The 24,755-nt window shown below is 29.4% G+C and overlaps 3 protein-coding genes across 10 annotated transcripts; 1 reads left to right on the forward strand and 2 right to left on the reverse strand.

Moving 5' to 3' along the window:
* Nucleotides 1–83: 83 nt before the first annotated feature.
* Ahcy (adenosylhomocysteinase) lies at nt 84–2,985 on the reverse strand. Its single transcript, XM_035879110.2, has 6 exons — nt 2,641–2,985; nt 1,796–1,986; nt 1,155–1,496; nt 856–1,071; nt 537–763; nt 84–439 (listed from the first exon to the last, which is right to left on the reverse strand). Exons 1-6 carry the CDS (start codon nt 2,666–2,668, stop codon nt 142–144), a joined length of 1,302 nt encoding a protein of 433 aa, XP_035735003.1. The 5' UTR covers nt 2,669–2,985; the 3' UTR covers nt 84–141.
* On the forward strand, nt 2,872–11,187 carry DNApol-zeta (DNA polymerase zeta catalytic subunit). Of its 4 annotated transcripts, none has more exons than XM_085663013.1 (18): nt 2,872–2,929; nt 3,630–3,816; nt 3,935–4,028; nt 4,147–4,629; nt 4,740–4,971; nt 5,075–5,986; nt 6,092–6,769; nt 6,904–7,127; nt 7,206–7,356; nt 7,423–7,785; nt 7,894–8,082; nt 8,161–8,473; nt 8,551–8,869; nt 8,945–9,193; nt 9,264–9,377; nt 9,471–9,889; nt 9,986–10,214; nt 10,344–11,187. In XM_085663013.1, exons 2-18 carry the CDS (start codon nt 3,713–3,715, stop codon nt 10,521–10,523), a joined length of 5,253 nt encoding a protein of 1,750 aa, XP_085519139.1. In that variant the 5' UTR covers nt 2,872–2,929; nt 3,630–3,712; the 3' UTR covers nt 10,524–11,187. The 4 variants fall into 4 exon arrangements, with proteins under 4 accessions (XP_085519139.1, XP_035734957.2, XP_085519138.1 ...); XM_085663012.1 differs by lacking the exon at nt 2,872–2,929 and adding an exon at nt 3,203–3,502 and having other exon boundaries at nt 8,551–8,722; XM_035879058.2 differs by lacking the exon at nt 2,872–2,929 and adding an exon at nt 3,206–3,502.
* On the reverse strand, nt 8,994–24,640 carry LOC118447293 (uncharacterized). Of its 5 annotated transcripts, none has more exons than XM_085663018.1 (5): nt 24,566–24,640; nt 24,287–24,403; nt 23,307–23,760; nt 21,245–23,081; nt 8,994–9,146 (listed from the first exon to the last, which is right to left on the reverse strand). In XM_085663018.1, exons 2-4 carry the CDS (start codon nt 24,316–24,318, stop codon nt 21,285–21,287), a joined length of 2,283 nt encoding a protein of 760 aa, XP_085519144.1. In that variant the 5' UTR covers nt 24,319–24,403; nt 24,566–24,640; the 3' UTR covers nt 8,994–9,146; nt 21,245–21,284. The 5 variants fall into 5 exon arrangements, with proteins under 5 accessions (XP_085519144.1, XP_085519145.1, XP_035734989.2 ...); XM_085663019.1 differs by having other exon boundaries at nt 9,001–9,146; nt 21,250–23,081; XM_035879096.2 differs by lacking the exon at nt 8,994–9,146 and adding an exon at nt 9,996–15,826.
* Between the last annotated feature and the right edge of the window lie 115 nt (nt 24,641–24,755).

Consider the following 24,755-nt stretch of genomic DNA (forward strand, 5'->3'; position numbering starts at 1 on the left):
AAATAGAATACATACATGTATGTGTGTGTGTATGTGTGCGCGCACGTGTGTATATATTGTATATATAAGAAAAATTGCTAAGATATTAATATTTTGTTTTATTGTCTTTGTCCAAGTACATAAAGAATGTTTGCAAAAGGGCTAATATCTGTAATGATTGGGCTTATAAGGACCTTCTACAGGAATATCAAGATATTTAGATTGTTCTGCTGTCAACTTGGTTAACATTACACCAAGGTGATTGAGATGTAGTGCTGCAACTTCTTCATCTAATTTCTTTGGTAACATATGGACGCCTATGGCATAAGATCCAGATTTACTCCATAATTCAATCTGTGCTAATACTTGATTTGTAAAAGAATTACTCATGACAAAACTAGAATGTCCCGTGGCACATCCCAAATTAACTAAACGACCTTCTGCGAGTAAAATGATATGTCTAGAATATAAATATTTTTAATAGTTCAGTATATTCATTATATGTTGTATTCCATTATATTTATCTGTTTATATTTAATATTCAACTGAATAACTACCTATTGTTTTTCAAAGTATATCTGTCCACTTGAGGCTTAATATTGATTTTACTGACTGCATTCTTTTCTAACCATGCAACATCTATTTCACAATCAAAATGTCCAATATTACAAACAATAGCATCATTTGACATGTTTAAAAAGTGTTCACCTAAAATTATATCTTTACATCCTGTAGTAGTGACAAAAATCTGACCTATTGTTGATGCTTGTGTCATTGTAGTTACCTGAAAAAAATAATGCAATTATTTATGATAAAATTTTGGAACTTTAAAAATGGGACATTTATAACAAATTAATTAATATTTTCAACATTTACTTGATATCCTTCCATGGCTGCTTGTAATGCATTTATGGGATCTATTTCTGTAATAACAACGCGGCCACCTAATGCTCTAAGACTTTGTGCACATCCTTTACCAACATCTCCGTATCCTGCTACCACGCACACTTTCCCAGCAATCATGATATCAGTTGCTCTTTTGATACCATCAATTAAAGATTCTCTACATCCATATAGATTATCAAATTTGCTCTGAAATAAAAAACATATCATTGTAAGAATTTATTATATTATATTATTATAAACTTTAAAGATTAAATACATATACAACAAACCTTTGTAACAGAATCATTAACATTTATTGCAGGCACCTTCAGGGTTCCTTCCTTCATCATACGATAAAGATTATGTACTCCAGTTGTAGTTTCCTCTGATATACCCCGACAATCTTTTAAGTACTGTGGAAACTTAGTATGTACAAGATTTGTAAGATCACCACCATCGTCAAGGATTAGATTTAAAGGTTTATCATCATCAAATATCAAGGTTTGTTCTATACACCATAGATACTCTTCATCTGTTTCACCCTTCCATGCATAAACAGGTACTCCAGTTTTTGCTATAGCAGCAGCTGCATGATCTTGTGTACTAAAGATGTTACAAGATGACCATTGTACCTTAATTGCAATAAAAGATCTCTTTGAACATAATTTTTATTGAAATATATATATTATAATATTATATATTAATATTATATATTATAATATTCTAAAACTTGATTTGTTATAATATTGTGATTCTATTAAAGGGTCAAAGTTTATACTATTGATATGATAAGAAGCCACAGTAACACAAAAAAATATGTTTGTAGCTTGTGATTAAATCTTGTTAAGATTTGCAAAAATTAATATTTATAAGATAAATTATAAACTGTATATTCAAGGATTATTACTATTAAGTTTTACTTGAAGCTTACATTTGCTCCAAGCTCTATTAAAGTTTCAATAAGAACAGCAGTTTGCACAGTCATATGAAGACAACCAGCAATACGAGCTCCTTGCAATACTTTAGATGGACCATATTTTCGTCTTATTGCCATAAGACCAGGCATTTCATTTTCTGCTAGAGTTATCTCTTTTCTACCCCATTCTGCCAGAGATATGTCAGCTGCAACAATAAAGTAACAAAATGTTGAATGAAAATGTTAATAGATCACTTTAAAAAAAGTTCTACAGATCATGAACCCTAATTTACATTTACAAAGCAAAAATTTCCATTTCTTTTATATATTTAAAATTGTAAAATAGTAATTGAATTACCTTATTTATTATGTATACATATGTCTTATTTATAGCTTGATATATTATGATATAATGCATTTATACAATAAATATTCCAATATAAATTTATAAAAAAAACATTATACAAGAGATTATTTATATAAGAAATTAGAGTTAAATAATAAAAAAAACATGCATTATATTATAACTTGATGATATAATAGTTCACAAATTTACACATTTTTTTGTTTCCAATTCATTATCACATATTTTATTTAAACTTTTCAATATTATATATATTAAAATAATTCGACATACAATTATGCTGAAAAAACGTATATATAATGGAGGAAAAAAGGATTTAATAAAACTTTATACATATATATTCTAATTTAGATTATAAATAGAATATAGATTTTTTTATGATAGTGTAATTGTTTAAATTTCTATATAATAACTACAAAATCATTGTTCCGTGATAAAAAAGCACGTGTTTATAAAGGTACCGATATATTCATAAATTTTTTTTATTATTACTTACCAATTTTATAGGGAAGTTTTGAAGACATCTTTTTCAAAATTTGAAAATTCGACTAATCAATGAAAAGAAGTTATGAACAATTGATATGACAATCAATTTGTTAAAAGTACAAAATATCAACAATAAATCGCAATAAAATCAACTAAACTTGACTCTACCCCACGCCATCTCATACTGCACGCACTATCGAATAATTTCAGTCTTCCCCCTCTTTACTACCTTCATGGAATTCGTTACCATGCATTCAAGCCAACCATGTTATATCAGATTAATTTACATAAAGTAAAATGTTCGTGAATATTTACGAAAAAAATCGTCCACAATTTAGTATTTATTCTTTGAGAAATTCTAGCATTCAACTGATTTCGATTGAGTAATTAGATAGAATTAATACGCTCTTGAACAACATCATATTCATAAATTTTTAATAATATTGATTATTAAATTCATACATTTAATTTAGTTTAATTTTTTTTATTTACAGGTTTTTTTTTTATTTCATTTATTTTTTATTTATTTTTGTTACCATATGAGAACCAATTATCAATTTTATTTCCTACTACTAATAGCGCTATGGTCTGTTTCTGAATAACATCATGTGACATAACAAGTGCGGTATCTTCATATTTGATGTAAAGACGTCATATAATAAAATGAGTTTTTCAATGCAATTTTAGAACGATTTTTCTTTATAGTGACATTATAACGATATAATCTTAAACCATGTTTTCAGTTAGAATATTAACAATAGATAGTTATCAAACAAATCCCATTCCTGAATTAGATCCCACGTTTTCAGAATTTCGAGGCAATGAAATTAAACATGTACCTGTGATTAGAATATTTGGTTCAACTTTAACAGGTTGAATTTACTTGTTTGTTATTATTGTTTATTCAATATTCATTACAAGAGTATTTTTCTGAAGTTTTGTCATTTGTAAATAATTATCGTAATATAATTTATTGTTATCTGATGTTTTTACTTTCAGGAGAAAAAACATGTTTACACATACATGGTGTATTTCCATATATATATGTACCATGTACCATCAAAGAAAATATAAATAGTTTTATGCATCGATTAAGTTCGTCAATAGATAATGCCATTAATGTATCATCAGGAAAAACAACATGTAATACTCAACATGTTTACAAAATACAATTAGTTCGTGGAATGTAAGGGAATTTTCAATTTAAAAGAAAAAAAAATATATCATATATATTATATATAACATAATATAGTTGAAATATTAATAATTTATTAATATAACAATTGCATTTTAATATTTTACAGTCCATATTATGGATATCATGAAACAGAATATCTTTTCTTTAAAATTTATTTTTATAATCCATTTATTATAAAGAAAGTAGCAGATTTATTGCAAGTAGGTATTTCATTAATATGATTATAAACTTATATATATTATAATAAATATTCACACATATATTATGAGTATTTCTTACTTGCTATAATATGAGTATAATATAAAATTTCAATTTCAGGATGGTGTAATTTGCAATCTGAAGTTACAACCACATGAAGCACATATTCCATTTATTTTACAATTTATGATAGATTATAATTTGTATGGTATGAATCTTATAAATATAAAAAAAATTAAACATCGCTGGTCTTCATTTTTAACTACAAAAGAAGAAACAAATCAAATGCATAATTCAGAATCGTTTGATTCACAAAAATATCTTCCTATGTCTGTTATTCGTCAAACAATATGTGCCTTAGAAGTAGATACACAAGCAGATAATATATTAAATCCAGAAATAATAGGTAAAGGTATGGAATTAAATCCTGGTCTTGCTGAAATTTGGAAAGAGGAAAAAATAAGAAGACTTCAAGCTGGCTTGGAAAATGTTAAGTCACAATTATTATATTCTAAAAATCCAGAGAAACGAACTGTACTACCAACTGTTAATGATAATTATCAAGAGCAACAAATCTTTCAAAAATTTCAAGACATTCTACAAGTATATCAGTATTTTTACATAAATATATTTTTATAGTTATAAATATATATTATTATATAATATACAATTCAAATCATTTATAAATACATATATTTTATTATTTCTTCTAGGAGAATGAGACTGTAACTTTATCAAACTTAACAGAAACTTCTTATCCATTGCAAGCACAGGAGGATGATGATATATTAAATGCTTCATGGGTTGTAAATCATATTACTCCATCTTCATCACAAAAAATATATGAAAAAGAACAAACAAAACATGATAACTTTAAAGAATTGCCTTCATATTTTTTATTAGAAACTCTTTCAACCGAGAATCAAGCTAGCAAAACAAGTTCTTGTAAATATTGAAAATATGATATTTTAATAATAATTAATAAGTCGATAGCCATTTATTGCTCTGTTAAAGATATTCTTAATTATATTTTTTTATTTTATTGTAGTGAATGAAGATGATATGGACTTAGTGGAAATATTAGCTGATTTATCAGAAAATGATGAAGTTAAAAAAATAATAGATGATGATAGTATATTAGGATCTCAATATTCAGAACAGGATAATAAAGTCTTATCTGACTATGAAGATGATGAAAATGAGCAGTTGAATTTTACAAATCTGGACCTGACTAGGCTTAGTCAAAATCTATCAAATACATTAATAGAAAAATCAAATAAATCAAATGAAGAAGATATCCAAACAGAACATGATAAGAATTTAAGTATATTAACTTGTCCTCAACTTGATGGTGCTAATGATTTTCTAAAAAGTCCAAAATCTAAAAAAAGAAAAAGGACAAATACACAATGCGATAATATTAATAATGTACCGAATAAATCACAATCTAAGAAAACAAAAATGGAATATGTTGAACAATTACATGTTAACAAACAAAATCCTGAGATTGCATCATCTTCAGCACTTTCTGATAAAAATCATTTAGTTTTTACTGCAGTAGATCCCTTGCTCAGATCTAAAATCATTTTGGATGATCAAGAAAAACGTATTTGTACTTATAATCGCTATAAATCATCTACTAAACAAACTGTAGTTGATATTGTACAGGAAGAAGGAACAAATGATCTTAAAACCCTTAACAGTAATAAACTTATTAAATCTAAGAATATGAGTAATGAAGATTTAAAAAAACAAATGTATGAGCCAAAGAGTAGTAAGCAAGGACTATCAAAAAAAAATTCAAATTCATCACGAAATTACTCACCATTAAATTTAATTATTAGTTCTCCAAAAACATTAAAATTCAACAATAAAAATGTAATAAGTTCCAAGATTATAGAGGGGAATTGTAACATAAGTCCCAAGAAATTGGTATTCTCTGAATCAGATGATCTAAAATGTAACTTATTAAGAATATATATAGAAAAAAATGTAAAAAAGCATTAGAAAAGATAATATAATATATAGTATCAAAATAAATATTTAATACGTATTATTTTTACAGGTAATGTAACTGAACCTAGTGTATCTCAATATAATCCAGATATTAAAAGTCTGTCTAGAGAATATCAACAAAAGGCATCAGATATCAGATATGAAAATAACAAAACTGATGTTCTCGCTGATTTATCATTTCAAACTAATGAATTAAATATTCCTGAAAGCGATCTAGAAAAAAATATACACAATACAACATTTACACAATATATTGAAGAAAAAATAAGAAATGAAAGTCAAACTTTGCAGTCCAATTATACTGTTGTCAGTCAAACAAAAAAAGTTTCGCTTACAATTACAACAAAGTTTAACCCACCTACACGAGAACGTGTATTACAAAGTTTGGCTATATACGGTATTTTCAAAAGCACTCGAGCAGAACCATTTTTTAGTAATAAGTTTGATTTAATTAAGCAAAAAGAAATTTCATCTAATAATTTCAATATACCAGTGATTGCTTCGTTTAATTCCTGTTTGAAGGGAATTACAGGAATTAAATTATGGCGACGAATGAAAGTAAACGAATTTTATCCTTCTGGATCAAACATAAAGTCAAATCATATAAAAAGAGTCCTTGCAGGTTATAATTTATTAACGATACGAACTCTTTTGGAACCTCCACAAGCAAAATCTGTTCAAGCATGGTTGAAATTGAAGCAGTGTCTGTCTATAAAAAATCAACAAAGTAAGAATGTTTATACAATAAAATTACTATCATTAAATTATATCTATCATAAATATTATGGTCTATTTTATTATATATACATATAAGTTTTGAGAATTAATGATTAAATTTTTTTTTTGCATGCATCTGTATAGTTGACGGCAATAATACTTCTACAAGTAGACAATCTTCTTCTAGTAATTCAAATTCATTAAAGAAGAATACACCAAAAAACACATCTAATGATATACTATCACATAAATACAATAAAGTATCACAATATCTAGGAATTTCTCATGGACAGATAGAATATTCTTTAAATGAAAAAATCGGCAGTGCCTCACATGAAAATCTTCAGCATTCTAGAACTGTAACTATGGTAAATAATTTATATTTAATTTCGAATGTAAGTTATTATTTATTAACAGTTAAATCAATATTTATAAAATTTATTTAGCACCAATATATAACAATACTTTCTTTGGAAGTACATATTCTTACACGTGAAGATTTCATACCTGATCCACAACATGATCCTATAGAAGCAATTTTTTATGCTATTCAAAATGATGTTCCAATTTCTTCTGATGTAAAGCAAATGGAATATGGTACGATTTTAAGTTTATTTACATTTATAGTAGATCCTTTTTTATTAAAATTAAATATCATTACAGGAGCAATTGTTGTACGTTTATCCAGCGAACAGTCAGCAGGTTTCATTAATTCTCACATTCCTTTTATTCCAACTTTGATACAATATGTAGAAAGTGAGGAAGATTTATTAAATAATTTAGTTACATTAATTCGTCGTTGTGATCCTGATATATTAATTGGTTGGGAAGTCGAAGTTTTATCTTGGGGTTATATCTTTCAAAGAGCTTTAAATATGGGCTTTAAACTATTTCCTTTATACATTTCAAGAACTCCAAATATTTCATCTTCTTATGGATCCCAAATGTTCTTTAAGGAAGATTCAGAAATACGGATACCTGGCCGCGTATTTTTGAATGTCTGGAGGATAATGAGACATGAAATAGGTATATAAAAATTATATTTTACTGTAATAATTAATAAGTATCATTTTTAATTAATAGTATACTAATAAATGAATTATATTGTATATATATATATATATATTCTTTTAGCATTATCAAGTTATACATTTGAAAGCATTATGTACAATGTGATGAAAGAAAGAATTTCATGTCAAAACTATAAAACATTAACTAAATGGTGGAAACATTCAAATATTGCAATAAAAAGTAGAGTAATCGATCATTATGTTATAAGAGTTTCAGGAAATTTAAGAATTCTTTCTCAATTAGATATTATTGGTAAAATAAATTTGTATGTTTCTTTTATTGGTAATTTACTAAATGCCATAAATTCTTTAATATTTATAATGTCTGCAGGTAGAACGAGTGAATATGCACGACTCTTCGGAATACAATTTTATGAAGTATTTTCACGAGGTTCTCAGTTTCGCGTCGAATCAATGATGTTAAGACTTGCAAAACCCTTAAATTTTATTGCTGTATCACCTTCTGTGCAACAAAGAGCTAAAATGCGTGCCCCAGCAGCATTACCTTTGATTATGGAACCAGAGTCTAAATTTTATACAGATCCAATGATAGTTCTTGACTTTCAAAGTTTATATCCAAGCATTATAATTGCTTATAATTACTGCTTTTCTACATGTTTAGGTCGCATTGAACACTTAGGCCAGTGAGTAAGAAACCCAAAAAATAATTAATATTTATTTCAATTAAATTTAATTTTTTACAATATAAAATATGCATTAGATCTGTACCATTTGTGTTTGGCGCAACAACTTTAAAAATTAAAAGAAATACTCTTTTAAAGTTACAAGGAAAAATCAATTGTGCGCCCAACGGTGTAGCTTTTGTAAAATCTGAAGTACGCAAAGGCATATTACCAAGAATGCTTGAAGAAATACTAAATACTCGTATAATGGTAAAGAATTCGATAAAACTTCATTCATCCGATAATAATAATCTTCAGCGTATTCTTCATTCGCAACAATTAGGTCTAAAGTTGATAGCAAATGTTACATATGGTTATACGTCTGCTAACTTTAGTGGCAGAATGCCATGCATTGAGGTATATGAAATAGGCAAAAAATAGATAAAAAAAAGCATATAAGATGAATATTATTATATTTTAATATGTTCAAAGATAGGTGATAGTGTAGTTAGCAAAGGAAGAGAAACTCTTGAGCGTGCTATAAAAATTGTGGAGTCTACATCTAGATGGGGTGCTAGAGTAGTTTATGGAGATACAGATTCTTTATTTATCCTATTACCTGGAAAATCACGAACAGAAGCTTTCAAAATCGGAGCTGATATTGCGGATACTGTTACAGCTGCTAATCCACCTCCTATAAAATTAAAATTCGAAAAAATCCTTCAGCCATCTATTTTGCAGGTAAATAGTAATTAATTATTATTATTCTTTAAATATAAAAATGATAGTTAACGAGCTTTTTATTGTTTAGACAAAAAAGCGTTATTGCGGATATATGTATGAAACTTCTGATCAAAAAAATCCTGAATATTTTGCAAAAGGTATTGAGACTGTACGTAGAGATGGATGTTTTGCCGTTTCAAAGGTATATTATATCAAAAGAATAAATCATAATATTTGTTTATTTTGAAGTAAATTTACAAATTCATAATTACCGTATCATTAACTATTCTTTTAGATTCTTGAAAGATCATTGAAAATATTATTTGATACTTCAGATATTTCTTTAATAAAAATGTACATTCTCCGACAATTTAATAAAATTTTATGCAGACGAGTCTCGATTGAGGATTTAACATTTGCTAAAGAATTTCGTGGTTTAAATGGTTACAAACAAAATGCTGTTGTCCCAGCATTAGAATTAACACGCAGATTAATGCGCAAGGATCCTCGTGCAATACCCCGTACTGGCGAACGTGTGCGCTATGTTATTGTTGCTGGTGCACCGAATCAAGCATTAATCCATTGCGTTCGTACACCATGGGAAGTAATGTGCGATCCTGGTTTATATCCAAATTCTATTTATTATATAACAAAAGTTATTATACCACCTCTAAATCGGTGTTTTAATTTATTTGGTATCGATGTTAACAACTGGTAAGTTATATAAAATATTCATGATATAATCACGATAAAATAAGTTTCAAATATTATGTAATATTATAAGTTGTATATAATTAAATCCTTAAACAGGTATCAAGAGATATCTCATCGACAATCATTCGATAAATTAGACTATTTAAATACGAAAAATCAAAAATCTACGATTTGTCAATTTTTTAATACTACTATATGTAATGTTTGTGGAGAACAGTCTACTAATGAAATTTGTTCAGAATGTATGACACAACCTGACAAAACAATCCTCGCATTTTACGAAAAGATAAGATGGTTGGAACGTACATATCAGCAATTTAATGAAGTAAGTGTAAATCACATTTGATATTATTATTACATGAAATTTTTTTTATTCCGAATTATTCTTATGTAATGGGAGAGTAAGAGAAGTTTGTATATATATATATTACGTTAGATAAATTATTTCCTTCAGGTATGTTACTCGTGCGTAGGGCGACGAGATGATCCTGATTGTGCTTCTTTAGATTGTCCAATATTATATCGCATGTATGAAGCTCGTAAAAATCTTGCACAAGTATCTTACTTAAATAATCTGATAAACAATGGTATTAATATTATCAATACACACGACAATAACGCACCTACCTCATAATAGTGGTTGCACTCGTGATGACGATAATACTCGTCAAATTGTGGGATTATTTGGACCTCTTGGAAAGTAAATGAAATGAAAAAAGCTGCTTTACTATTTGAATGTTTATTCTCTTAATTTTTTTTTATCATAATACTGTATAACATACAAGAAATGCACATTAATGAAACCTACAGAAGAGAATCTGAATATACATAACACTTTTCACTTGTTTTACTTTTCATGCATTTTTGTTTAGCTATCATATATTTTTTTTTACTAACTCAAAGATGATAATTTTATTAAATACTTGTTAGATAGCATAAGAATAAGTATAAATACATTTTCAATTTATTTGCAATGAATGTCATCATTTTCGACTATTTCTTTGTAAATAATTCAAGTAGTATGTTCTGACTGCATATAGTGTAGAAGAGAAGAATATATTACTAAACTTAGATTGTAATAAAAATGAAATAAATAAACTGTTTTCTTTCCACTTTCTCTTTCATTATAAGTACTACTGCTTCCGCCGAAACTTGATGATTTATGCTCAAACTCCACTTTCCTTTTTTTTCTTTTTTTATACATTTTCATTTTCTTTCGTAAAACATTATCAAATACAAAAAATGTAGTATCATTTGTAATTGTTATTTGCAATATTATAACTATAAATGAATAAAGTTACGGTCTTTTAAATATTATATTTTTTACGTTATTAAAAAATAACATATCACGAGTTAATATTATTATATGTATTTAAAGTGCCAGCATGATTATGAAAAAGAAAAATGAACTTGCGTTTCGTAATATTGAGCACTATCTTTAAACGTTGCAAAGTTTTTCATGAAAATTGTTGAAACAATTCTGACTAGAATATCGATTTATATTTAAAACGCGCAAGTTATGCACTTTTCTAATGAAATACTGAATTGTTTCTCTATTTGTCACCCAGATTTCATTGTATAATCGCATTCTTACTTTTTTTTCTTTTATTATTAAACAACATCAACGATACGCTTTATCTTTCATACGACACATTGTTTTCAATTATTTTTACTTTCGAAAATATTTTTTTTGCAAAGAATATATAAGTCGACAATATAAAAACAAAACCACGAGCGTATGTGTGTAATGTCAATGTTGCTTTTATATACGTTTATATATTTAAGAGAACGTTGCGTTAGATTCATATTAATGTTTCGTAATTTTTACATAACATTTTTGACCTTACAACGGAAAGAAAATAATGCTTATGACGTACAAGTTTTATCATAGTATTATTCTCGCGTATCTATTATATAGATTTACTTTCTTTTTATTATTATTTTTTTTTACATAGTACGACAACTTAGCACATTATATTTCAATATTTAAATAATAATTTCATTTTAATATATATTTATTTGCCACATTAAGAAATTCTTCGTACCGTTTTCTTTTCGTCGATTATATTACATAACTAAATTAATTAGTATCGTACTTTAGGACATTTGAAAGTTAATTTAATGTATCAAAGTATATGTAATATAATATATGAAAGTGAAACACATTTACATACGAGCGAGTAGTATAACAACAAAAGCGATACGTGCGTAAAAATGAATAAATCTATTAAACTTATACAAATAGGAAAAGTAATAGCTTGAACAAAGACCGAAGTTATTGATTTTTCAATTAAAATTTTATGGCGGAATGTTTTGCACGATATATTTTTAAATGATAATTTAAATATATCGTGTATATGTTGATAAAAAAAAAACAAAAAAAAAAACAAAAAAAAAAAACAAATCAAATGATAGTAGCACGTTGGACTAAAATATAAATAAAGAAAATCAATAACACCGTATAAATTTACAAACATATTCTTGATACATCTTTCCAACTAAATATTATGTATATCATCTTAAAATTGTTAATTTGTTTTAAACGCACGTAAGGTCGTGTAATTTACGTTAAATTAAAATGAAGAAAAAAAAAAAAAAAAAAAAAAAGAAAAAAAAAAAAAACAATATTCTAACTCATTGGAGTTTTTACGATATTACAATATTCATCTTTGTAAATTTTTAATTGTAGAAATACACAAGATAAATTAGAGTAACTTGGTTAATAAATCAGATAACAGATTTTTGATCAAATCGAACAAAAATAATATTTTTCTATGATCGGTTTCATTTCAACTATCGAACTATTATATCTTCAGATTATATTTAAATGTGTATTGAAATAAGAAAATAAATATAATATAACAATAAAAGTATCAAAGAAATTAGTTTTCAATGTAACTTAATGGCGATATTATTCGTTTATATGCGCAAACGTAATATAAAAAGAACGGATCGAATTAACGGATTATTATACTATGCGATAAGTGCGAGTATTTTTCAAACATAGAAATTTCTATAAGCTCTCGCTTTGCTACAGAGCACCAAATTACGTATCGAAGTTTTAATCTAATAATCTTAATAATTCGGCGCGTTATGAAATCGTACAATAACATAAAGAACGAAATGTGTTTGTCTGTACGGTAGTGTGTTGTACATCATTGGCGCTGTATAATACTCGTATAATATACACAAAGTAACAATGATAATGATTATTCTTAACGCTTTAGTTAAGAATATTGATAAACTATAAATCAAATCAACCGATGTTTTTACTTAGTATCACATTAAATTCTAAGTGTATTGCGTTTTTTATTTTTTATTTGTGAAAAAATTGAGGTTACGTGTTTTTACATATAAGTGAGATTTTTCCAATCTCGAACCTTTATGATAGAAATTGAGAACTCTGATAGTCAATATTTATAATTTCATCTATTCCTGTAACATATTTTATTCCTTTATCAATTATTATATTATTAATTATACATAACGATAAAATTATCGTTATTAATTAACCTCAATAGGGTGTACACATACAATCTCAAATCGTTTTGTAGAAACACACAAGCACTTTAGAATTTCATCCAGTAATATTGAAAAACATCGATAAGCTTTCTAATTGGCCATTCTTTCGCATTACTTTTCACTAATTCGTGTAACACTAATTATTATCATTATCATTAAGCACGAACACAAGAAAATACATTAACAGGAAGAAAGAAAATAATGCCAAGCTCGGCATAATTTTAAGTTGAAATATCGACGATAATGCTCTTCAAAGAAAAACGCGTTACTTTTTTTTTTACACGTTACGTAGTATTAATCGTTGGTCGGGTAAAATACGATTATACTTTTCGCAAATGAAATGTCGCTTCTTTTTTTTTTATAACTTTATTGGCGACACTTAATTTTTATCACTTCGACTACTCAATTTGCTCTTTAGAAGCGCTCACGGGGGTGCCCAGATTCTTAGTTTAAGAAAGGGGATGCTCTCTAAAATTTAGAGAACGGATAAGATAAATGAGAAAAAAGAAGAGGCAGACACCTACGTAGATAACAAAATACCCTGCACGTTTCAGGGTCTCTTAAATATAAAATGTTCGAACTACAAGGAATGCCATTTAAATGTATATGTATATTTTCTCTACTTTTAGATTACAAGATAATCCGTAGTCTCCCGAGCAAGATTCTACGACAGAATTCAACTTAACCCGCAACAACATTGTATCCCCTTTTTAGTCTGAATCTCGAATAACTCTAACTCCTTATTAACAAAATCGATGGATCATAACTGTTATAACAATATCATCTTAATAAACATTGTGAATTTATCGCGAAAGAGGTATTATAATTACGTTGCATAACGTATTACGATTTTCTACGGGTTTATTATAAACAAAACAAAAAACAAAAAAAAACGAAATAAAAAAAACAAAAAAAATGAAGAAAATAAAATAGAGAAGAATATGAATCAATGCGAATTCTGTCCCAAATTACTTTCGCCCAACGAGATTGTCGAGGGAAAATATATATATATAAAGAATAATGATACATCTATTGCTAATGCTGCGATAACGCATATGCAAATCCGGCATAATCCGTCTCACAATACCAGACTTCATGGTTTTGTTTATTTATTTTTTTTTCTTTTTTTTTCAGTTTTTTTTTCTTTTTTTTTTTTCTTTTTCTTTTTACAGACTACTACTCGACCGCATCCTCTCAGATTGAGATTGCTTTTGAACATCCGTCAAAATGAATATTTAGTTTTATAAAATATTATAACAAAGAATATTAGAATATGCGATTATTTAATTTCTTTATAATAATTATCCCTTGATACATAGAACGGACTGAATTAAAGCTCATTTGCTTTCTTCTCGTATGCCAACTATCCTACAACTAGTGTCGATAGATTCGAATGAAGCACGAAGAAGAATACGAATGGGAGTTAAAAATTCGTCCATGTATTCGATTTTACTTTTTTCTTCAAATGTAACGTGTAGTTTTTATTTATTTATTTTTTTCTTTGTATACACGTGATCCGTACGTTTTTTATGGATAATTTAAAAATAGAATCGCGAAAATCAACAATGAATCACCGTATATAACGAAGTATTGAACGCTGACAAAATTGGACCCAACCTCAAAGAGAGAATTGCAGAATTGAGTAGTTCCGTTCGTCGAGTGCGACGCACAATATAAACACGCATTCTCTTCATCAAACTAACATAACAGTACTGGCACGTCCAACCACCGCGTAGGACACGATATTGTAAACTAATAATATACAAATAGGCATTCGGATACACACATATATATATGATATATGAACGTGTCACCTGTGCTTGGCTAAACTTGTTATTCATAAGTTGGCGAGAGATTCAGTCTTCGTATATAAAGGAGATAATATTCGTTAACATTACAATATGTGTATTTACGTTTACAACACTAAAATGTTTATGTACGCGATATCACAGCGCTCAGCATTTAATATGACAAAGGTACTCGTGTTTCGAAAGCTAATAATCGTCAATCTTTCTAGATGCATGGGTCGACCACCATCGCTACCATATACTGAATGTCTGAGGATAAGACGTTTTTAAACGCCGCGTATCGTCTTTTTTTCCTTTGTAAATAAGAAAACATTCAAAAAATGCACACGAAGCAGCGAGATCAAAAATCATCCCCAATAAGTTCACCTTTCGAATAAGGAAAACATTGCGATACACTCAGTTTTTTAAGGCCCTGTATAATTTCCGTCCTTTCACGTAAACCGATGTGATCACTGATGATATATTCTGCGCGATGGAATATTCGGTAAAAATCAATATCATCTTATTATATTTCATCGTATTAATTGTGATACCGGGGAACGGACCCACGACCTAGTATCCTAAGAAAGCCCGTTTTCAACGTTGCTCGTTGTTGCCGCGATGTAATCTAAAAAAATATTTAAAAAAAGGAGACAGACAGACAGACAGACAGACAGATAGACAGATAGAGAAAGAGAGAGAGAGAGAGAGAGAGAGAGAGAGAGAGAGAGAGAGAGAGAGAGAGAGAGAGAGAGAGAGAGAGAGAGAAGGAGAGAAGAAAAGAAAACATAAAACTAAGAGACAGTAAACGGAGAATATTATTCTCATTGTTATTTGTAAGATAAACAAAAATGATGAGGTGACAGCAAGATGACTTGGACGGTTTAATAAACGTGTCACCTTTTTTCAAAAAGTTTCTCTTCTATAACCTTTTGAAAATAATCTTTTTCAGTAAATGTACTCTGTTCACTTTGCTTTTCTAACTATATCGCATTCCTTCCTACGTTTTCTTTCTTTCCTTTTTTTTTCTCTTTTTTTTTAAGGGGGCAAATTATTATTCCCATAAAGATTTCAGATGTTCTTACAAAACATAAATTGCAATGAGGCTCACGTGAAATAAAAAGATCTTTAACACATTCTTTTCGCCATATTTATTTATCCGCTCTTTCACGTTAATTGTAAGTGACTATAATAGTATCAACCATAGAATCTTTCGACTGTTAAGAGTTAAGAATAAGGATGGGAAATGTCGAATTATTCAATTGCTTATTGCTGCATTTTGCTCGACATGTTATGCTTCTTTTATTACAATAAACGTGGTCCTTAGTATATTAAAAATGTAAATATATTAACCCATTTATATCACCTATACCCGACATGCATTAATTGTAAATAATGCAAAATTATATCAAATCCAACTGAGATTCATCAATAGAAGAATAATATAAATAATAAAATAACTCAATGTAAATAATAAACAATATTCAATCGATAGGAGGTGATTTTCATGGTGATTTTAATGTGTTAAAGAGAAACTCGAAACTTTTCTATTATTCTAACTTCAAAAGCAACAGAAAAGAAAAAAAAGAAAAAAAAAAAGAAAGAAAAAAAAAATGTGTGTTGATGACATTTATACAATCAACAAAGATTTAATTATTTTTTTCTGATACTTCTAATGCTTTGGTTATATTAATTAATAGAAGCCTCTCAACTCTTTTCTTTCTCCCCCCTTTAAATTATTTTGCTCTCATCCATAAAATGTATAATGGGGGAAGAATGCGATCTTCGTACGTACATACGTATTCCTGTATCTTTCGCAAAGAGACGTAACCAAATATTTGTATTATCTATAATTGTGAACTTAACTAAAATTTGTAAGTTTCGTTACCGTGTCATATAATACAGACCGTTTTCGTCCCTCTCCGATTATATATGTACAAGATGCAACCACCGTTAACGGTACTCGCGTTATTCGTTTAATGCTTAAAATATATTTTAAATGGGCCATCGTGTTGGGCCATTAGAGATTTCTCTTTTCTTTTCTTTTTTCTTTTTCTTTTCTTTTTTTTTTTCTTTTTTTTCTTTTTTTTCCTTAACAAAGAGGGCACGAGAAATATATCGATGTGAATCTGTTAAACGTAAAAACAAATATATATATATATATATATATATATATATATATATATATATATACATATATAAAAAAAAAGGAAATAACCAACAAAAAAATGTAACCTTACGCGACATACGGAAGAGAAATCCTTAAATTCTTTCTTTGTGAAGATTTAAAGAATATCTTGCTTAAAGAATAACCGTTTGCTTTAAATGAAGCATGAAAAATCACGTATGAATTCACCCAAGTACGACGATTCAATGATAATTAAACATATGACGTATTATGTCATTACCCGACTTTATTATTCGCTTAACGCGTCGAAGATATTGTATATAAAGGGTGTCACATTAAACTGGATCGTTTAAAACGTATTCGTTTCCGATTATGCGAAGTAATGTCCGAAACGGAGAAAGAGAAAGAGAAAGAGAGAAAAAGAGAGAAAAAGAAAGAAAGAGAGAGAGATCTTGATATATGATTTAATATATCCGAAGAAAAATAATGATTCTTCGTATAGTCGAAAACGATGATAGTATTATTAAACGATCGAGTGCAATCGAACGCCCTTCATATTGAATTCACAAAAATACTGCTTTCTTTTTTTTCATTTTTCACTTCTTTCTTTATCATGCAGTAAGGGGCCCATCATTTGATTTTACTGCCTAAGATATTTTTTATTTTTTCTTATTTTTCTTTTCAAGCACGAATTTATAAACAACGATCGTAAATCATCATACAAGATGTGAAACTTCTAAACGACGTCTATTACTAAATAATGAAAAGACTAACTGAAATAACTGTTCCCTATATAAACGACGAATCAATATGTACTTGCAGATGTTGCAATATCTTAGACAGTAAAATTACCTATCCATAATTTCTGTATTACTGATAATAATAGGCTGCGATGGATGTCACCGAGATATATGATATGGTATTACCCACGTCAGGAAAAAACCGATGAGATATACGTCTCCTACTTTAATCATCATGCATGACAGAACAGTAGATCTATTAATACGCTACAAATCTTACATATCACAGATTTACGCGTGCACCCACTATCAACTTAAATATCGGAAAAAAAGAAAAGATAAGAAAAGGAAAACAGAAAAACAGACAAAGAAAAAAAAAAGAAAATGAGATTAATCGATGACGTTAAAGACAAAAAAAAGATACGAGCAAAAACAACGACTATAAACGGGAACACGATTGTTGTGAATAACTTTTAATAAAAGGTAAGCAAATAGAAAACACATATTCTGGTATAATTTCTATCTTCTCAAAATTCCACGATATTTACCTATGATACCAAAAATCGTATCGTGAAAAACATAATTTTCTATCACTAGTATTATCCTCCTTGCTTTAAATGTTGGGATAGATCAAATACCATTTTTCGTATTTATTTATTTTTTTATAACGCAACATTAGTTGGAAATGCTTTGTTCGATACATTCAATGTTTACCATCGTATTAAGTACCGAAAGATTATAGGACGGAGACTGTATATACGAATTTACGACAAAACGTTTACTTTATCGTATGTATCGATCGTTTGAAAAGATAAAAAATAATACATTTACGATTAAATGAATGAATTAAATAATTACTAAACATCAACAGAGGGTACACGCAAATATGCGAAAACGTTAAGAGCTTTTTATACTCACAATATTCGCTTTCTATTCATATACTAACTATTCGATTCAACGCGCAATATGCGATCAGATCGATGAAATGGAAAAGAAAGAAAGAAAGAAAGAAAGAAAGAAAGAAAGAAAGAAAAAAAATCAGAGAGATCTTTCTAAGATTTTCAAGTCTTTGCCATCAGCGCGTAGAAAAAGAAAAGAAAAAAAATTATATTGATAGTCGTGTCAATAATTAAAGAGGACCATCGATATAATGGCACGATAATATAAATTCGAAGTAAGTCATCAATGATCTCAATATAAGGACATGATGATATCGAATAAAATGGCAAAGCACTATAGTTATAAGATGTTTCTTTCATTTTTTTTTTTTTTTTTTTTTAATATTGTGCGTAATTAAGTAATGAGTTGCGATTTCAGAAAAATTGAAAAAGATAGAAAATGAAAAGGAAAATAAAGAGAGAATGAAAAAGAGAGAGAGAGAGAGAAAGAGGGAGAAAGAGAAAAAAAAATAAAAAAGAATAGAAGAACAAGAAATTCCGCGAGTAACTGTCATGAATCATGATAATATATTATCCGCAAGAGACTCTCCCTTTCGGTTATTTTAATCGACTTTTTTACTTTTCTCCCTTTTCCCTGGTTTGTTTGTTTGTTTTGTCTTGTTTTCTTTTTTCCCCTTTATTATCTCAATCAAATACTTTTGTCTCGAGCGCAAACATTTATCGAGTATCCGCAGGTTTGCAAAATTTGCCTCCCATGCTGTCGCGCGAATCTAATACGATATTCGCTAGAGTAACTTTAACGCTACAACACTTACCTTCATATTTTGTTACACTTATAACCTACTACGTTAAAGGTAGTGGCATACCTCATACAGTTTATCAAACATTTACATTAGTAATAAAAATGTCGTAGTGTCCCTTTGTTTGCTTTTTTCTTTTTCTTTTTCGTTTTCATTTTTTTTTCCCGAAGTGAAAGTGATGAAAGATTTCGACACGCAAACTAAAAAACATGTACGATTGAAATTCTCTTGAATTGCGGCTAACCAACGCGTGCCCCGTACGATGACGCGCAAAGGCAAGACCACTCGGTGGCCAATTGCATAAACATCAAACAACAATGTTTCATATAATCATTCGTTGGCTTAACAACAAATTATTTTTGATATATATATATAAAAATAAGATATCGAACTTTGTTCCGAAGTGCACAGCCATAGTGACTACGCGCTCAATTACTTCTAACACCTAAAAACCCATACCCCCCCTTTGCTGCCTCTGTGTATAATAACGTTAAGGATCCATCGAAGCACGATATATTTTTATAATGATATAATAATACATCCTTTTTTATTTCTTTTCTTTTCTTTTTTTTTTCCTTCCATTCCCTATCCTCAATCGTACTTTTCCATTCTCTCTTTTGTCTCTTAGGAAAGTTACATCTTGAGTTAAAGTTTCTCACTCTTTTTCCTTTCTTTTTCTTTTTTTTCCTTTTTTCTTTTTATATATATATCGTATTTCAATTGCAAGGGTGCACGGCTTAATTTTTATGCAAAAGGCCTTACATTTTGAAGAGCATCACCTGCATATACGCAAAGTATTAAATAAATTATAAATTATTGACTCTACCCATCCCCCCCTTCTATATGTTTCGTGCATTTCAGAATAGCATACAGGTAAGTTTTTGTTTGTTTATACATGTATATAACCATATACATATATATATATAGTTATCGCGAGAGAAGATTATCGTTAAATTACCATAAAGAGATGTGACCATTGTTAACTACGTTCGCGATCAGTAAGCTATATAACCGATTTTTTTACCATCTATCGTCGCTAAAGAGATATTTATTACTCGATACTCGCTTGAAATGAGCCCCACCTAGTCGAATCGATTTCTTGATTTTTCTTTTTGTCTCTTTTTATTTTTCTTTTTTTTTTTTATTTTTATAAATATCTCGCTTTGATGTAGAACAATTTCCGATTCAACTGTGTTCGTTAAAAAATATTATGAATTTTCCCTTACATAATAGGTTTCCCGGAAACCTATATGTTAAAATCGCACAATTCGATTTTAAATAATTTTTTCCGTTTGGTCAAAAGAAAGCGAGGGAAAATGAGCGAGAGGAAAAGTAAATCGTTTCCTCGTAAATCGGCTTCATTTCATGCGAGTACGAAAGAAACAAAGTACATTAAGAATATTACCCAAAAAGACCCACCATTCGACACAAATCGATAAATATTGTTGGTGAAATAGAAATGAATAATTGAGAAATTACTTTACTTAGCTCGAATGGCCGCTGATTTGCATCTAAGACGTCACTGCTGCACCTGCGTCGGCGGATAAGGATAACCATATGGCGGCACAGCCTGGAATTGGCCGTATCCCATCGATTGATAAGCGCAAGCTCCTGTATTCGGCGGTGGTCGGTTCGTTTGGAAGAACTTGTTATTGACGAGACTCTGAATTCCGGAATCGGTGTGTCCACCCGATGGCATGATAAACGCAGGCGGCATTGAATATACATTTTGACCGTTTTGACCACCACTATATCCATTTTGCCTACTGTTATAACGATTTCCTTGATAGCCCGTTCTATTTGGATATCGGAGAGCATTATTATTTTGATATCCTGGTTGGCAAGCACTACCATTAGATTGATATCCGCCTTGATAATTGTTATTAGGCTGACGTTGTTGCGGCTGTTGATGCTGCTGCTGCTGCTGTTGCGGTTGCTGTTGCTGATGCTGATGCTGATGCTGATGGTGATGTTGTTGATGCTGTTGATGTTGTTGATGTTGTTGATGTTGTTGATGTTGTTGATGCGATTGATGCTGTTGTTGTTGCTGTTGTTGTTGTTGTTGCTGCTGTTGTGGATGTGGCTGTTGTTGATAAACAGACGGCTGATAAGTGCTCTGACGAGTGGTTTGATAACCATTTTGTTGGCGTATATTCATCCTTTCTGGATTTGTAACGCTTTGATGTTGATTGGTTTGAGTCTGATGATTTTGCCAACTGTTTATTGTTGGACTATTGTTACTTCTAGGACTTCCACCAGAATTGTTATCCTTGGTAAAGCGACCATAACTCCAACGTTGTCGACCCTTGCCAAATTGATTTCTAATAGAATTAGCCATGTCTGCTAATTGAGGATTTATTACTTGACCAGCTTCTTCCAAAACAGATATCAATTCTTTAGCTTGTCTTGCATTGTTCGAAGTAAAGTAAGCGTAAGCCGTTCCTGCACTTTGACAACGTCCAGTGCGACCTATTCTATGAATATAATCCTCCGAACTATTTGGATAATCGAAATTAATAACGTATTTGACATCTTCTACATCCAAGCCACGTGCAGCAACATCGGTTGCAACTAAAATCATAGTTTTTCCATTTCTAAATTCAGACAAGACGTAATCTCGTTCAGGTTGTGATTTGTCACCATGAATAGAAATCGCTGACCAACCTTCTCGTTTAATAGACTTTGTAATATCGTCTACTTTCTTTTTCGTTTCAACAAAAATAATAACTTTGCTTCCACGTTCGCCACCGATCTCTCTCAATAGATTGGATAGTTTTGATTCTTTTTCATGTTCCTGACAAATCTCAATGATTTGACGAATATTATGATTTGCAGCAAGAGTCAACGAACCAATATTAATCTGAATGTAATCGGTAAGAAAGTCCTCTGCAAGTGCTTGTACTTCTTTGGGCCATGTTGCTGACCACATAAGAACTTGACGATCTGGTCTAATCTGTTCTATTATCTTTCTTATTTGAGGCTCAAATCCCATATCTAACATTCTGTCAGCCTCATCGAGAACAAGATATGTGCATCTTCGTAAATTCGTAGTTCCCTTTTCTAAAAAGTCAATGAGTCTTCCTGGTGTAGCGATACAAATTTCAACACCTCTTTCAAGATCCCGTGCTTGTGGTCCCTTCGGAGAACCTCCAAAAATGCACGTATTTCGAATGCATGACGAAGAACCGAAATCTTTAGCTACTGATTGGATTTGTTGAGCCAATTCTCGGGTTGGTGCAAGGACTAAAACGATTGGACCATCACCTCGGTTCAATCTAGGTTGATTATTAATATGTACAGTTGCTGGAAGGATGTACTGAAAAAAAAAGAAAAGAAAAATCAATAGATAATATATTTTAGTAATCTTCCCAAACAATTATCAAAATGTAATAATATTATAATTTATCACATGCAGATAACCGATGCAAATTATAAATCAGGTTCACTTCTATAATAATTTTTTTGTAAAACTATTTTTGATTAAAATAAGCAAAAAAAAAATTACAATAACAAGAAATTGAAGACTACAAAATGTACATACCGCTAAAGTTTTTCCAGAACCAGTTTGAGCAATGCCAACCATATCACGTCCACTTAAAGCGATCGGCCATCCTTGAGCTTGAATTGCAGTAGGCTCAGCAAATCCTTGTTTCTTTATCTCCTCCATTACATAATCTGGGAAATTGCTTTCTTCAAAAGCTTGAATTGGAGGTGGAGTGTTATTTCCTTTAACAGTAATTTCTTTCCCAGCATGAAATTTATTAATTTCTTCAGATGTTCGATTTAAAACATTAACATGTGGAATATACAAATTCTTTGTAATAACTGGAAGTGTAGCTAAGTCCCAATTAGGTTTCTTTAATAAATCTCCTGGTATTTTTTTCTGATTTTGTTTCTTTCCATTATATTCTTTCTGAGTTTGTTGCTGACCATTCCAATATGCTGTACCTCCACCATTTCGATTACTAAAATCTCTACTTCCCCTCGACCTATAACTAGCAAATACAAATTTTAGTTACTTAATATAAATAAATAAACAAATGCAATTCCTTTAGATTGAGCAATATTTCATCAATGTTTTAATGAATCTATTATTTTCATCATTGTACGACAGTTATTACTCTCACTTTGGAAATATATTTTTATATACGATTTACATTTTAGTTTTTATATATAATACATATATAATATTTATGCATATTTTGCAGTGATTACTTTCAAATATAAACAAAACAAAAAAAACAAATGAAAATTTTATTTCACGTGTACACCAATATGGTGTCTTTGTAAACAACAATTCATTGCATAGTTTAACCAAAAATAATAATATTTGATTCTTGAATAGAAGTATAATGCTACCAAACGAATCGTCATTTGGAACTATGTCTAACAAAATGGCTGACACAAGTCGAGTATAAAAAAATTCAGTCATTGACTCTTAGCAAATAAATTTTTAGTAACTAACAAATTAATATTTACAAATTTTATCAACTTTTGTAATTATTTAGAAACAAAGTCTACCTTGTTTGGTTGCTATACGCTGTGGTGTACATTTCAAATGTTTGAACAAGCAGTAGTAGCTTTCTGCAACGTACAATTATCCTTCCAACTAATCGATGTCAACTCTGTTTAGAAGATCTGCACAATTGAAAACTAGATTAATATCAAATTTCAATAATAGCTTATAAAGATGACGTATCATTGCTAACTCGAGCACGAGAGGGAAAGAGATAGAGAGAGAAAGAGAAAGAGATGAAAAACTAATATTTCTTCTACATTTTAAAAAACAAGGACACGTACCTTTCCCAACCCGGCAAACAGAGCGACAATGGCTGACAGATCTTGAGAAGACGGAAATGGCCGGCCAAGGAACATTTCCGATCAGTGAACGATCACGTGATCAACTTCTACGCATTTACGTAGATTTGATTGGTCAGCTCGTAGCGAGTCTACTATTTTATGAATTCGTTCGCCAATGAACGGACAAGAA

Source organism: Vespa mandarinia, chromosome 20, assembly GCF_050613455.1.
Source record: "Vespa mandarinia isolate Hongniang chromosome 20, ASM5061345v1, whole genome shotgun sequence".
NCBI lineage: Eukaryota > Metazoa > Arthropoda > Insecta > Hymenoptera > Vespidae > Vespa > Vespa mandarinia.